This window comes from Eulemur rufifrons, chromosome 16 (assembly GCF_041146395.1).
Source record: "Eulemur rufifrons isolate Redbay chromosome 16, OSU_ERuf_1, whole genome shotgun sequence".
NCBI classification, from domain to species: Eukaryota; Metazoa; Chordata; class Mammalia; order Primates; family Lemuridae; genus Eulemur; species Eulemur rufifrons.
In genome coordinates this window covers 13533370-13548944 of record NC_090998.1, presented here as the reverse complement: position 1 = coordinate 13548944, position 15575 = coordinate 13533370, and the positions used below count along the sequence as shown (strand labels likewise).

The 15575-nt window shown below is 44.1% G+C and overlaps 1 protein-coding gene across 1 annotated transcript in view; it reads left to right on the top strand.

Moving 5' to 3' along the window:
• Window positions 1–15575, top strand: part of GRIN2B (glutamate ionotropic receptor NMDA type subunit 2B) — a 292729-nt gene that overhangs the window by 102858 nt on the left and 174296 nt on the right. The window contains exon 2 of the mRNA XM_069490424.1: window positions 5822–6420. Within this exon, the coding sequence (XP_069346525.1) occupies window positions 5822–6420 (599 nt within the window). The remainder of the gene's footprint in view (window positions 1–5821; window positions 6421–15575) is intronic.

Genomic DNA, 15575 nt, shown 5'->3' with positions numbered 1-15575 from the left:
GGCCACGCCCCTTTCTAGGTGCTGGGTTACAGCAGTGAACAAACAAATTCCTATCCCTGCCATCCTGGTGTTCACATTTAGCTGGGAAGAGGCAGTATGTTCATAATAAATATATCAAATATGTAATCATGTAGTCAGCAGATGGTGATAAATGCTATGGCAAAAATAAAAAGTGGAGGAAGATAAGGGGATCAAATGTGCCCATGACAAGGGAGGACAGGCATCAGCATTCCATTGCATGGTCAGGCTTGAGAGGGCTTTGTTTGAAAGGTAAGATTTGAGCAAAGGCTTGGGAGAGGTGCATGTGTTAACCCTGTGGATGTCTGGCTAGCTGGAGGAAGAGAGTTTCAGGCGGAGGAGGTAGCTAGAGCCAAGGTCTGCAGCAGGAATGTGCCAGTGTGCTCAAGAGGAGCCAGAGCGGGCGGAGCAGCATGAGGACCTGGGGTTGATGACCAATGGGGTGTCCAAATCAAGGGCATTGGCTGCTTCTTTTTAGTGCTTGGGAAGTCATTGAGGGTTTGGGGCAGAGAATAACATTTTATGATTTAAATTTCAAAAGGCTCATCCTGCTTCTTTATTGAGCATAAGAGGTAGGGGACCATTGAGCAGGCTGTTGCAGTGACTGGGCAAAGGACATCAAGTGCTGTGAGAGGGTAAGGATGACTGCAAATTGATGTAGGCACTGGCAATATCAGGGCCACCACTGCTTCTTACAAGAGGAGTGTCCCTGAGGCAGTGGGGTTGAACGTCTGTTTGGAGTCGCATTATGAGAATGGGAGAAGGGGAATTGGAGGAAACGAGTATAGATGATGCTTTCAAGGAGTTTGCTGCAAAGGAGAGTAAACAAGTGATCAGTAGCATTTTCTGCCACTCTGTGTGGTTCCAACAGGGATTCCCTCCCATTTCATAGAAGTGCAGCGAGTGTATAGCTTTTCAGGCATACCATGTTTCCATGGGGTAGATGTGGACCATCAGCATAGAAATTTGGAACTAGATAAGACCATCAAGGTCATGACAGCTAATTTCCCACCGAGTAAAGGAAACTTCTTTATAATATTAATACAATGAGCATTAGGAAAATTTTCCCTGTGCCATTAAGGGATCTAGAGATGAACAAGGCACAGTTTCTGTTCTTGAGAAACACACGTTTTTACTGGGAGGAGGCAAACCTGTATGTATACTGTGTGGTAAGCATTATGATAAAGGCATGTGCTAAATGTTGTAAAAGTACAGTGGAGCTAGAACTAACCTGACCAGGGGAAGCTAGAAAAGATAACATACATGAAAGACCTGACATTTGAACTAGGTCTTAAAGAAGAGCATGAAGTTTTCCAGACCGTGTACGGGGGAGAAACCCTTTGTCTGCTAATAATCTAGCTCACATGTGAATACTTACAGCAACCATGAGCTCACTACCGTATGAAGCCCATTCCATTTAAAAAAGCTATAATTGTTGTACATTTATTTCTTATATTGAGCCAAATAATGCCTTTTAATATTTCTATGCATTATTTCCAGTTCTCTCCTCTGTATCTAAAGAGCCAAAACTTGTCTTTCCACTGTATGTCATTCAGTATTTGAAAATAGATATGTTCTCTTTTAAGCCATCTCTTTTCTATGTTGAAAAAGGGGAATGGGTAGAGTCATTTTCCCTGAGAAATAGACGCTGAGCCTGAAGTCAACGTGCAGGAGGTTTATTAGGATGTGCTCTTGAGATCAGCACCATGAAAGGGAAGAGAAGATTAGGCAGGACTGGGCAGAAGAAGAGGTGCGGGTGTGATGCAGCTTTAATGGAAGCTCCAGCCAGCCCTCTGGGGAATTCTCAAACTAGACTGACCCTTCAGAGGTGTTCGGAGTCAGGGCAAGAAAATTGAGTCTTTATACCCTTGACAACCAGCCATTCAGCACCATTTACCCAGGAAGGGGGCATGACTCTGGGTGAGCAGCTCTATTCCGGTGAGGCAGTCCCCAAAGGGGGGCTGAGCAGAAGCCTGTTGCCCGGGGAACTGTCGGCAGCTGGGACATTTAATATTTCTGAAGTGGATCAGTAGGGGATCTAGATGACGCAGAAGAGGAATCTCATTTACTGCTAATTCTTCAGGCAATTATTTTCTGAGACAGATAATAAGATGAAAAAGTACTTTTTGTTTCTTCTTGTTAGCAAATAAACACCATGAACGTCTGAGTGATAAACTCAACATAAACATTCCAGACTGTTGGAGTCTAATTTATAATTCTGCCTGCCTTGTGCTAACTGCTCATCTCAGCTAAGGTAGCCCTTTATACAGGGATGCATTAAAGATGCTTGCAAGACAAGTTGCAGAAGTACATCCATGCAATAAATTTGAGAATCTTCTCTAGTGGAGGAGACTGCTCCAAGGACCCCTGTAGGTCAACATTTTGTAATGGCATTAGGAGATAGAAATGTAAGTGGGGAAGCATAGTGAGCTGCAAACAGAATTATATCTCCGTCCTTCATCCTCCATCACTTGTGGTAATCACAGTGCATGCTGGGTGCCTGCAAAGATAGATGCGTGGCCACCAGTCCTTTCCACTCCATGCACACATGAAGATTGCCCTTTGATTTGTGGCTATGGCCATAATTTGAAAGGCCTGTCACTGTTTGCAACTTATAGTTAGCTCAAAGCTTTGTTGAAAAAGAGCTGTTCCATTCTTGATCACTGTACACCAAAGTGATGTGTCAACTAAATTAATAATACTGGACTACTCATTATACCGGGAAGCATTGGCTCAAGTTGTAACTCTGTTTTTTTGATTTCTGTTTGGCTTCGTTAACTTCTTCTTGGTGCCAGATAAAATGGTCACATAAGGCATCCTTATTTAATGAAGGATTGGCAAAATAAAATGGTTGAGCTGGGCATTGATGGGGCCAGAGGAGTTAGAAGATGGGTGAGATTGTGGAGGACAAGGAAATTAGAGGTAAGATAAGGATGTGGTAGGGGTAGGATGGAGCCATATTAATTTTTCTCTTACTCTCACCATTTGTGGGCTCCCTTCATGTTATTGCTGGCAGTATCTTTACAAGCCATTTATAATTGTGGGAGAGTATTAAGAGAAGTCTAAAAGAGGAGGGTCAGGTGGGTATTTAATAGACTATTTTCCTTTAAATTCAATCTCATTAACATGAGCTTATTTACCATGGACCCCCATGGGTTTTGTCTCAAAGCTCTCTCGTGAGCTTGCTATGGATTTGAGCCAGCTGTGGTTTCACCGTACGTGGAACTTTGCATGTATTCAAGAACCTTCTGTAACAAGATCTGGTCTGTTCATTTATCACAGAATAAGTAGACTGACTTTGTTTGCAGTTGGGATCTCTTTCATCCCAAGCCTGTACATCTTAAGGTGTATTTGAAAGCGTTTTCACTTTGCTATAACCACTGGGCTTCTGGGAGCTCGTGTGATGATATTTCTCATTTGGGAATCCTGAAAATTCCCTTTAGCTGGAAGTATAAGAAGAAAAACAAATGGATGTTTCTTTAAAGTGCTAGCTGTTCTAGGTGAGTTGCTCTGTCACTGGTCTTCCGCTCCTGTTAGGGTTCTCTGTAGACGCCTGACAAGGCGTCTTGATATAATTAAGTTCTGTTGTCCCAAATTCACACTTGTCTTAGTCCGTTCAGGTTGCTATAACAAAATAACATAAGCTAGGAAGCTTATAAACAACAAAAATTTATTTCTCACAGGTCTGGAGGCTGAGAAGTCTAAGATCAAGGTGCCAGCAGATCTGGTGTCTGATGAGGGCCCACTCTCTGAGGGGACCTTCTTTCTGAGTCTTCACCTAAGAAGGGGCAAGGCAGCTCTTGGGGGCCTCTTCTTTTACGGCACTAATCCCATTCATGAGGGCTCCACCCTCATGATCCAATCACCTCCACAAAGGCCCCATCTCCTGACACCATCATCACCTTGGCCATTAGGATTTCAACATATGAATTTGGGAGGACATAAACATTCAGACCACAGTGCCACTGTGTCTTATAACCTAAGGACGAGGTCAGCTTTGCCTGAAGAGCGGTACTTGTGTTATGGAAGAAGTCTAGGAACAGGGGCTGGCCAGGGACACACCTGATATAATTATTCTATTCTGAATTAATTCCCTTTCTCTTACCTACCCGTTCTTGGTGCCTCACCCTCCCTACTTTTCTGAATTCCATGATCCTATGATGCTTCTCTTCAATCGTATGTTTAAGGCCAGAGAAAGGAGCCACGATAAGCACCATTTCACCCTAGGCTGGAAGAATCCCTCCCAAATGACCAAGCACCCACTGTTTCTTTCTGTATAGCCTGTGGGGAAGGGGGGTGTTGAAGCCATGAGAAGCAAATGTAGCTCTGGCAGAGCCGAGGGGCTGGCAGCTCTCATTGCCGAGTCAGGATTTTTGGACACCAGCTGGATTATTTCCCAACCTGTATTTTTTTCAATAGTGGGTGCCCAGGAAATACTCAGCAATTTCTCAGCTGTACAACAATATGTTCCTGAGCTAAGAAATCACTCTATAATTTTGTTTAAAAGCCCAGGTCTCTTGTAACTGTACTGTAAAGCTCTTGTTGGGGGATAAGAGAGAACTGACCCTTGGAGAAAGACACAATTTTGTTAGCCTGGATTGTTATAAAATGGAGATGAACCATGGGATGGAAGATAGGGGGCACAGACCAAGAGAAGAGGTACCATTACCCAGGAGGAAATCAGGGGAAAATGGACTGAGAGAAGCACAAGGCTGAGAGGGTGTTCATTTTGCGGTTCAGATTCTTCTAGCTATAGGGTAGAGATAAAATGCAGGGCTTGCCATCTCAGAACAGCAGGTGAAATATAGCTTAAAATGGGAGAAATTTAAAATGGCTACTCCCTGGAAAGGAAGGAGAAAACAGAAGACGTTCAGGATTGACAGAGGCATGTGTGTAACAGACAGGTCAGACCCTGTGGTGTTCCGTAGGCAAGAGAAAGAGCCATTTTCTCTATGTTGCTCTAAAATAAAGCCTAATCGTATATGAGCTTGGTTGAATACCACTCATTTTAACTTGTAGCTTAGATATGCTGTTTGAGCCTTCCTCCAACCTGCGTATCTTGATATCAGAGTGGAAGCTGGAGAGAAAACTAAATGTGATATTAATTTAATAGTTATTTGTTTACAGAAAATATACTGATCCAGTCAGTATGTATTGCACTACCTGGGCATCTCCCTCAGATCCATACATGAGTACCATCCACCTTCTGGGCCAGTGAGCCTATACTACCTCCAGAGGTGGATTTAAGTGTAGATTGGGAACATTTTGGATTATTCACTCTATAACTGAGTGATACACATCCACAATCAAGAAATCCAAAATCCTCAAAAAATGGAAAGTGTGTGTGTCTGTCTGTATGAGCATGTGTGTACGTGTTTGTGCAACTTGTTGATAGCAATACCTGATATGAACTGACACGAGTCCATTGAAAGTCTTTATTCCACTTTATGTGATTCTTCATGTGTTTTGCTATAGCAATATTAACATATTTGATTTGGGGGAGCTGCTGTAGGCACTGGCTGTGACACCAAGGATTTTAGACTAAGGGAGTATAGACCTATGTTGATTTTTTACAAAGTCTGGGAGATAGTTTTAGGAAGAAAGATATTACAAATGTCTGCAATTTAAATATTTAAAAAGTATTTTATTGAAAGTAAAAAATATTAAAGTCATTATATGAAAAAATCATTAACACAAAGCTTTGTATCCAGTTGGTTCAAAATCTCCATTGCCATCTTTGGTTTGATTTTTTTTCTCTCTTTCTCTCTCTCTCTCTTTTTTTTTTACACTTTTACTATTCTAGGATGAATCCTCCATGTTCTTCCAGTTTGGTCCTTCAATTGAACAGCAAGCTTCCGTAATGCTCAACATCATGGAAGAGTACGACTGGTATATCTTTTCTATTGTCACCACCTACTTCCCTGGCTACCAGGACTTTGTAAACAAGATCCGCAGCACCATCGAGAATAGCTTCGTGGGCTGGGAGCTGGAGGAAGTCCTCCTACTGGACATGTCCCTGGATGATGGAGATTCTAAGATCCAGAATCAGCTCAAGAAACTCCAAAGCCCCATCATTCTTCTTTACTGTACTAAGGAAGAAGCCACCTACATCTTCGAAGTGGCTAACTCAGTAGGGCTGACTGGCTATGGCTACACGTGGATTGTGCCCAGTCTGGTGGCAGGGGATACAGACACAGTGCCCTCGGAGTTCCCCACCGGGCTCATCTCTGTATCCTACGATGAGTGGGACTATGGCCTCCCTGCCAGAGTGAGAGATGGAATCGCCATAATCACCACTGCTGCTTCCGACATGCTGTCCGAACACAGCTTCATCCCCGAGCCCAAAAGCAGTTGTTACAATACCCATGAGAAGAGAATCTACCAGTCCAATATGCTGAATAGGTGAGTGTGGAGCAAAGGGCACACTGATGGTGGGGATCAGAGGAGATCTCCAAAGGCTGGAGGTGGAGGTTGAGAAACTGTGGGCAAAGCAGTTCAAGTTGGCAGCAGGTTGAGGCTGGCCGCAGGGGTGGTCATCGGTCATGATTGGGGCAGTCTTTTGGATCCCAACCTTGCTGCACTGTGTGCTCTTTCTAAGAAATACAAAATGATTCTGATTTACTGAGCACTTACTATGTGCTAGATGTTACTCTATGTGTTTGACTTCATTTCATCCTCAAAACAGCTCTATTTGGCAGGCTCTGAAAATCGTTTGTTTTACAATACAAGAGAGCAGGCTTGGGGGCATAAATCAGCCAAAGTGACGCTGCAAGTGAATGGTCAGTTTGGAGTTGAATCCAGGCCTCTCCGATCCCGAAGGACCACTTAATCACTAGGAAAGAAGCAGTAGGCTTAGAAATAAGGAAGGACCAGTCCAGTTTCCTTTGGAATGTTGCTGTATGTAGAGGGAATGGAGAGTAGGTTACGTGGGTCTGCAGGCATATGAAGAGTACTCTTCCCTTAAAGGAATAGGCTTGGTTTTTATCTCCTTTGCTTTCCCTCTCCCTGCCTTCAAGAGTGAGAATGCTACCACAGAGGAAGCGTTTATGGTTGTTCTTAGTCTGGTTTGTTTAGCAAGACCTCACCTCATGTAACCCAGCCGTGATGGCAATGCGGCCTCCTAAGGGTATTCAGTGACTGTAGGGTAGAAGATTCTATGCTGTATTTTTGTGGTTTCATTATTTGTATAAAACTGCTATGTGTGCACATTGTAAAAATTCAAACAAAATAGAAGAACACAAAAGAGAAGATAAAAATGACCTTACACTCAATTAACCCAGAGATAATCATCGTTGAAATAATTAAACATCCTTCTCGACATCTGTGTGCGTGTGCCTATATGGGTAGAAATCTACAATTTTACATATACGAATATACAACTGTACTTGCTGTTCGATAACCTTTCTTTCACTCAACAATGTTTTGGCCATCCATTTTAAATTGATTTTGAATCCTATCATCAGACATACAGAAATGTATTCAGAACAACTTAATACATACTTATGTACCATCATCCAGCTTAAGAAATAAAATATTAGAAAATGTACTCTGGGAATGTTAAAATACATTTCGTGAAGGTTGATAGTGAGTCACTTCTGGAAGGCAGCTGGACTGCAGTCTCTAGACCAATCTCCTAATTCAGGGTTGAAACACAAACCAGCTTTAAAGTAGCTGTATTTGTGATCCAGTCCTAATATTCTCCCACCTTGAACTTTCTACCCTTTCCCTCATCCCTAGATATTACCCCTGTTGGGTACAGATGGTCTTGGTTTTCCTTCTACCTCTCTGGTAGTTCCATCTTGGGCTCCTTAGCAGACTCCTGTTTCTTTATACAGCCCTTAAATGTTGGTGCTTCTCAGGGTTCTGTCCTAGACCCTCTTCTATTCTCATCCATTGCCAAGGATACAATTAATGTCTGTACAATCCCCAAACTGACATCTCTGGCCAGAACCTCTTCCTTGAGCCCCAGGTTTGTACCTTTAACTGTGACCAGATATATTTCTGTGGATGCTGTGGGCCCTCAGAACTCACCATATCCAAAGCTGGACTCGTATCTTCTCTCCCATCACCCTCCCGCCTTTTCCCAGCCAGACCTGCACTGCCCGTAAGGGATATGTCCTATTACCAAGATGCCACTCAAACCATTTTCTCTGGGTTTAGCCCCCCATTCCTCTGGGATGCTGTGCTTATTTTCATCTCCCCTCCCGCCTCCTAGGCCATCTCTTACCTGCACAGTAGTGTGGGGCCCCTTACATGATCTTCTTGCTTTCAGTTCTGCTTTTTTTCAATCTACATTGCAGCCGGAGTGATCTAAAATGAAAATGTGATTTCATCACTCTCCTGCTTAATACCTTTCAGTGGCTTTTCATTGCTCCTATAATAAGGTCCAATTTCCTTAATGTGGTTTATAGAGCCTTCCACAGCATGGGCCATGCCTGTCTTTCCAAAACTGTCTCATGCTATTCTCTGCCTTCCTGCAACACTGAGAGCTTCCTTTGGTTCTTGGAAGACACCACACTCTCTCTCACTTCTAGTTCTTTCCTCTCTCTGCCTAGAGCGCACCGCAGAGCGTGCAGTTCCCTTCCAGACACACGCCCTTGGGCTCGTTTCCCTGCCCCGTGCTCTTCCTTCAGGTTTCAGGCCTGGCACCACTTCTCCTGGGAAGTCTTCCTGAGCCTTGGACTAACCGCCACCTTGTATACCTTCACTGCATCTTGTACTTTTCCAGTAAATCCACTCTTTAAACCACAGCAATTTCATGCTTTCCCGTCTCCCTTCCCTGTAAGTTCCATGGCAGCAGTGACCTTCCTACCCCCTTCACTTCTCCGTCCCCATTTCTAGCACAATGTGTGGCCTAGGAAGTGATGGACGATGTCCTCCCAGGCTCCGCGCACAGTTGCGCTTCAGGAGCCAACTTGTTCTGCGCCTCTTTGCAGGATAATAAAGATCCTCCTTAAACACTTACTGTTGATTCAGTTCTGTAGGTTTGTTTGTACTCCCGCTGTCTTTGGTGTTCAATTCAAATCTGACTCAGATAATTTTTCGACATGTTTGTTCATTAAAACCAAAGTGAACAATGAAGGATTATTGAGTCTAAAACATCTGCCACACAACACAAAGAAATCAAGCGAATGTTACCTTGAAGTCCACAAATGCAGTCCAGGAATGCCTGCTTTTATCTTAAAACTTCCTCTGGGTAAACAGTGATGTGCAGATGTTATCATATCCTTCCTGGCTTATTTTACCTTGCAGTGTAAATGTTAGCTCAGAAGCCCGGTCTCCAACCAGGCGGCTCTGGGACCACGCTGGTTGCCATCTCCCCAAGGCCTGGGAGGCTCTCATGGGGTCGCTTAGGAAGGTAGCCCTCCTCGAGCTTCCAGAGGTTATTGAGATGGCCGCAGAGGCCACCTCCGTCTACTCCAGTGTGGCAGTCCTCAAGGAGACAGGCTCACACAGCGCAGGGTTCTCATCAAGTCCTCAGGCCCCAGAGTGAAGCAGGGAGAGAGAGAGAGTCCTGCTTCACCGGATTGCCCGAGTGTGCTGCTTGGGAAGTGTCTTCAGACTTACCTACCTGCTTCCTCTGTGGACTTTCCCTCCTGCCTCAGTTCCCCGACTTTCCTAGGGTTCTGCATCTACCTGCCACTGGATCGGGGCTCATGGAAATGATAAAGAGTCATCCTCAAGTCTGGGGCATCGTCACCAGGCTCAGCACTCTCGATCACTGGGATTCAATTAGGCACACTCAGTCCAAGCTCCTCTAGACTCTCCCCATCTACCCACCAAAGCTCTGGTCTCACTAGGGTCACTCTTTTAAATAAGGAACCAAGCAGCCGCACCGTTTAGCCACAGCAGGAAATCTTTGCAAATAAAATTGCTGCAAATGGCTGGTTGTTTTATGAGGATGACTTTTCCTTTGGCCACCGGCTCACCTCTCAGCAAGAGCAGCAGGGAGGAAGAAGGCTCCTGGGGAGATTTCTGGGAGAGCCCCAGCCCCAGGACCACACCAGGGATGTAGAGTTAGGAAAGTGGCTTCTCCTCTCACCTTCTGAACACTCAGTGAGTAGCATCAGCAGGCCCTTGCAGGAGGAGGCAAAGCTCTCCTTTCTGGCTGTTGAGATTGTCGCTTTCTCTCCCCGTGGGGGAAATTCCTAAATCCAGATTTGGGGAACAGAGACAAGGGGGGATATGATATCCCTGAATCCCAAAGACAGACACATATTTGAAGTGATTCACTCGCTGTTGCCAAAGGAAGAATTTTTAAAATGACATATCATCCTTAAAATGCACTATTTCCATTCACTATCAAATAAATGTTATTTATCAGGTGTTAATCCAAATTCCTTTCTGATAACTACTTAATTCCTTGAAGTGTGGGCTGCTACAGACATGATGATTACTTCTAGGCTTGGGGTTGCCTAGAGAGGCATTTTACCAGGGTTGCAAGAAAATATATAAGCCCAGTTAAATTTGAATTTCAGATAAACAATGAATATCTTTGTAGTGTAAGTCCATCCTAAATATTGCATGGGGCATACTTATATCAAAAGAATATTTGTTGTTTATCTGAAATTCAAATTTAACAAGGCTCCTGTATTTTTAATTGCTAAATCTGGCAACCCTACTTTGTACACTGATAAAAGTTAATTTTCTCTTGGAACTTTGTAGCATTCATTTATGCCTTATTAGTAAACATAGTGCAATGCCCTGCTACACCGTAGCCCAAGACATGCTGAGAGAGTTTGATTCCAATTAGAAACTCTATTCAATTGACAGGGCTGGAGAATTTCTTATGCCGTATTTTCTCAAAGTGAAGGATATTCTTAGTTCCTGAGAAAAGTCTGAAAACCTTTGATATCAGATGATTTGAAAATATTGAGGGAGTGATTAGGTTCGTTATCCCAACCCATCTTTATCCTCTTGAGCTAGGGAGGAATTGTTAGCTATTAGTTGGCACGTGTCTACATTTTTCATTCCTCACTCCCCCAAGGAGCAGTTAATGGTTATTTTTCTTCTCCATGTGCTCTCTGTACTCTGATAGTCTGTTTCTGTCACGCACGTGCTGATACACCTGCCACGTACCTCCGCACTCTCTCTCTGTCCTGGACAATCCAATCCTGCTTCCCTTCATACAAAGCTACTTGGGGAACTTAGAGAAAGAGCAGATGCTATTTGAGATAGATGGATCTTAATATAGCAAAACTCTTATGAATTTTGCCTAATTATTTTTCCCTAGTGTCCTCGGTTTTTCGACTCAACATTTGTTCCCTCCTCCCTCAAATTCTTCCTTCCCAGGAAAGTTACCATCTCAAAAGGCTGGATCCTCCTGGCCCAGCACCTGAGGGGTGGTGAACAATGGCTTTGAATAACTGATGTGAAGAAAGGGGCTCTGTTAGGTACTTGATGGAAGAGCTGTGATGAACATGGTGTTCCTGCAACCTTGAGGCAGGGTCCCCATCTTGGAACCACTGTATTAGCCGGACTGTTCCGTGGGATGCCCAGTTGGCTCTCTTGGCCTGGAGGGTGCTGAGAGGTTAAGGAATAAATGAGAAATTGCGTGAGTTAGTTTTTAGACTCTGTGGGCAAGAGCTGCTTGGTCATTACCCATTTCTTAGCTGTTATTAAATGTTCACTGAGTGCCAGGCATAAGCAGATTTGTGGTAAGGCAAATATGTGTTATAGGTTCACTTAACTTAATCTAATTTACACGTGAACCAACCAGTGAAAAGGTTATATGAATGCATAGTTATAAGTGGAATAGCTGGCATAGTGGGTCTTCATCTTGCTAAAGACATACACTGGAATCTAAGGAAAGCTACATTTTCATAGAAAATATTTAGTAAACTGAGATATGTCTGTATACAGAGGGAGGGAGAGACTTTATCTTCTCAGTGGTTAGAAGGACATATAAATTGGGAAAAAGAGCTGAACCTAATAACTGTCCTTAAAGGTGTATCCAATGCTTACTGTAATTCAGGCGTAACAAAGGAGGCCTTACCTGTTTATGGAAGAAGAATGGAATATGAGGATCATTCAAACTCTTCTGTTTTCCTCTAGTCTTTCACATTCTTCCTATCAGATAAATAGACGGGTCATTTCAGTAAGTGATCTTTGCTGCTTTCCCTTAAACGCAAACCAGGGGAGAGTATTCTCAAGTATTTACACTAGACCCCTACATGATTCCTTCCTTAATCACTTTTCAATTTTGTGGCTGATTTGTAAGATTTAAAACTTACCCATGATGTCAGTGCCATTTTTTTTCTTTTTCTTCTTTTCTTTTCCTCCTCTTCCTCATTCTCCCCACTCTTTTATCTTCCTCTTCTCCTTCCTCCTCCTTTAAAACACTCCTTAGGATTTGGAGGAGAAGGTAGGGGATAAAAGTGGGCGAATGAGTGGGGAAGAGTCTCACCGAGGACAATTAGGGGGTGGAGACTACACATCTGCGCTGGCAAGATGACACAGGTGGTGCGTCGTCTACAGGAAGGAATAGGGTGGTCTCAGAGAGGGGCAACAGCTCTCGATGTAGAAAGCAGACAAGCCTCATTCTGAAGAGCAGATTCTGCCTCAGAAGGGATGTGGGTTGGTGACAATGGCATGGCTTAAAAAGAGGGTCAGGACGTATATATTTAAATCAGCCCCCGTTGTCAGCCAGGCTGCAAAAGTTATTAACTTCAACGTTAGTTGCCTTTTTGAGTTTTTATTGTATCCCCACTACTGTGCAGTTTTCTAATTCGATCCTTGCAAAAATCCTGATGCAAATGTCCTCGAGAGACATTCCCTGATCACCCTACTTAAAAGGGCAACTTCTATTCCCCACTCTCCTAAGCATTCTCTGTCTCTTTCTCCTGCTTTATTTTTATCTGTGGCACCTAGCTGACATACTGTACATATTATATGTTTAAATATGTTGTGACTTCCCTCCTCCCATTTGAATTTAAGCTCTGCAAGGCAGGTTTTGTGTTTTAATTGTTGTATTCCCAGCACAGTGCCTGATAAGCAGCACTTGATAAATATCTATCGGATAGAAAAGCATGAATGAAAAGACAAGACTCCTGATTCTCATTTTATGTGTTTTTAAGGAACCCTAGGCCCGGGGATCCCCAACTTAGAGAGTGTGATGCCAGAGTCTAGCCTAGGTCTGGCTCGGGGACCTGCATTTCAGCCCCTCACTGTGCAGCATATTAAGGAAGCTTTAAAGAAAGCTTGGCTTCCCTTAGAATCAGAGCATTAGAGCTGGGAGAGTCTTCAGTGCTCATCTGATTCAACCCTTTCAATGCGTATCCTCTTGGTGAATACACGGTATTGAGTAGAACGGATTTTACAAATGTGAAAACGCAATCTCAGCACGGCCCCTGCTCCGGGAGAGGCCAGGCAGGTGCAGAACCCAGGAGGTCCTGTTGGAGGAGCCGCGCTCCGTGCTGGAGCACACTGCCCCTAATTGCTTGGCCACGTCCTCAGAAGGGCCACAGGCAGCCAGAGCTTTGCTGCTGGCCTTTGCCCTGGGCTGGCAATGTCCCCACAACTCCTGCTTCCTTGGTTCTTACCCAGACAAGGGTGCAAATTCACAGTTAATGGGAATTGAAGCTGGTATTATTTAGGAATCGAGTGGGAGTCATTTCTCCATCTGCTCTCTCTTCCCACCAGAGGATGAAGGCTAGCTGGCTGGGTGGGGGGAAGGACGGGGGCGAGTTGCCAGAAAGCTGGAGTGCTGTCACTTCTGGTTACAGATACAGGCTGGAAGCCTGAGTGAAAGCTGAACCACAGCTGGTCAAGGTCAGCTTAGCTAACATGAGCTCCCTGAGCACAGAGATACTTGTGTGGCTTTTGCATCTACATGAGATCTTGCACGTTTTAAACAGATGATGGTTTGAGGCTTTCTTTTTGTTTCTTCTCTGATAGCCCTACTGGGGATGCATAAGTGGTCACATCCTGGAAAAAAATTCTCCAGGGCCCGATGTGGCGGGTAAGGATTTAGAGGAAGTGGGGCGTTCAGGGTGACTGCTGAGGCGTCTGAAGCAGCACCGCAGAAGGGCATTGGAGAGGCCCAGGCAGGCGCGAGGCAGGAGATGGGAAAGAAGGTCTTCCCTGGGCTTTCAAGGCTTTATGGATGGCCTGGCGGGGTTAGCTCGCCCAGACTGGCACCAGTCCCCAAGCTGGGCCGGCTGGTCACACATGAAGGAACTGCCGCTGACAGATTAGAGTCCCCTGCTGCTGAAATCTGTTCCCTCTTGTCCACCTTCCAGCAGCAGCAGCCGGCCGGGGTCTGCTACAGCCTCGCTGCTCAGGCCTTTTCTTTCCCTCATTCACTGCCGCTCCGCACCCCACCGTCTTCCTCCCTTCATTCTTTCCCATCCTTGCTCAGAGGTTGTTTTGTGTATTGATCTTTTGCCGTCCCTCTCTTCTTTAGCGAGCTTTCGTTTAAAGGCTTTAAAGCCTTTCTTGCCTTCAGCTCTCTGTGTTCCTAAGTGACCATCTGGAATTCTCGCATGCACACGCTCACACTCACGTGTGCAGGAATTACACATCCAGACAGCCCCTGTTCATGTGTGCTCGTGTCAAACAAAGCGGAGCATTCTTCAGAGAACTGGATAAAACACTTGCGTATTACATTTCCCTAATTCTTCCTACTCTGAGGCTATTTAGGGGATTACATGAGAAGGGGTGAGTATGCAATAGAAGTTGGGAGGAATTCTTTAAAAATGGCTTGCCTGGAATTAGCTCTGATCTGATAAATATCAATGGGGTATTTCCTTCCAATCTGATTCCATTTTTAAAGTCCTGATGGCTATAAGGATGGTTGCTAAATAACCCTAGCACATTTATTGTTTGGGCAAAGGACTTTGTAGTCAAGTGGTTATATATATTTTGAGATATCCATAAATATCTTCTTTTTCTAAAGGAAAGTTCTTTCCTGACAAAGCAACAGAAATAGCCATGGAAACCACCCTGTGATGATATCATATTCATTCTAAGTGGTCTTTTTCACGGTTCCCTGAGAGAGATTATACATGGGGTCCAGATGGGGAGATGAATCGAAATACATTTAGTGTTGGACATAAAACTTGATGACCAAAAACTTCTAGTTGTTCATCATTATGGCTAATAAAAATAAAAGTGAGCATTTTCATACAGGTAATCTTCATATATATTATCACTAAATCATTACAACAAACCTGTGCGGGCTTCTTTTCTTCCCTGCCTGGATTGACTATGGGCATCACAGAGCGAACTCACAGGCTTGCGTCCTTTGTATATTCCCCGTGGCATTTCCAGACACTCCCACTCACCTTATTTTGCCCTGCTTGAAAAATCTGCCAGGAACTTTTGTTTAGGCAAAAACAGCAGAATAGAACATTATTATATTATAACTCATTATTACACAGATTTTAATAATATGTCAAATCTTCCTCATTATCAACTAGAGAAAAAGTTAGGGGTGAGAGTGTGTGTGTGTGTGTGTGTGTGTGTATGTATTAGAGACTATGGCTTCAAACAGTGATTCCACAGGTTCCCCAGGGTCATTGTCCTCACCACTTTGTTACCACATCCCACATGTGCTC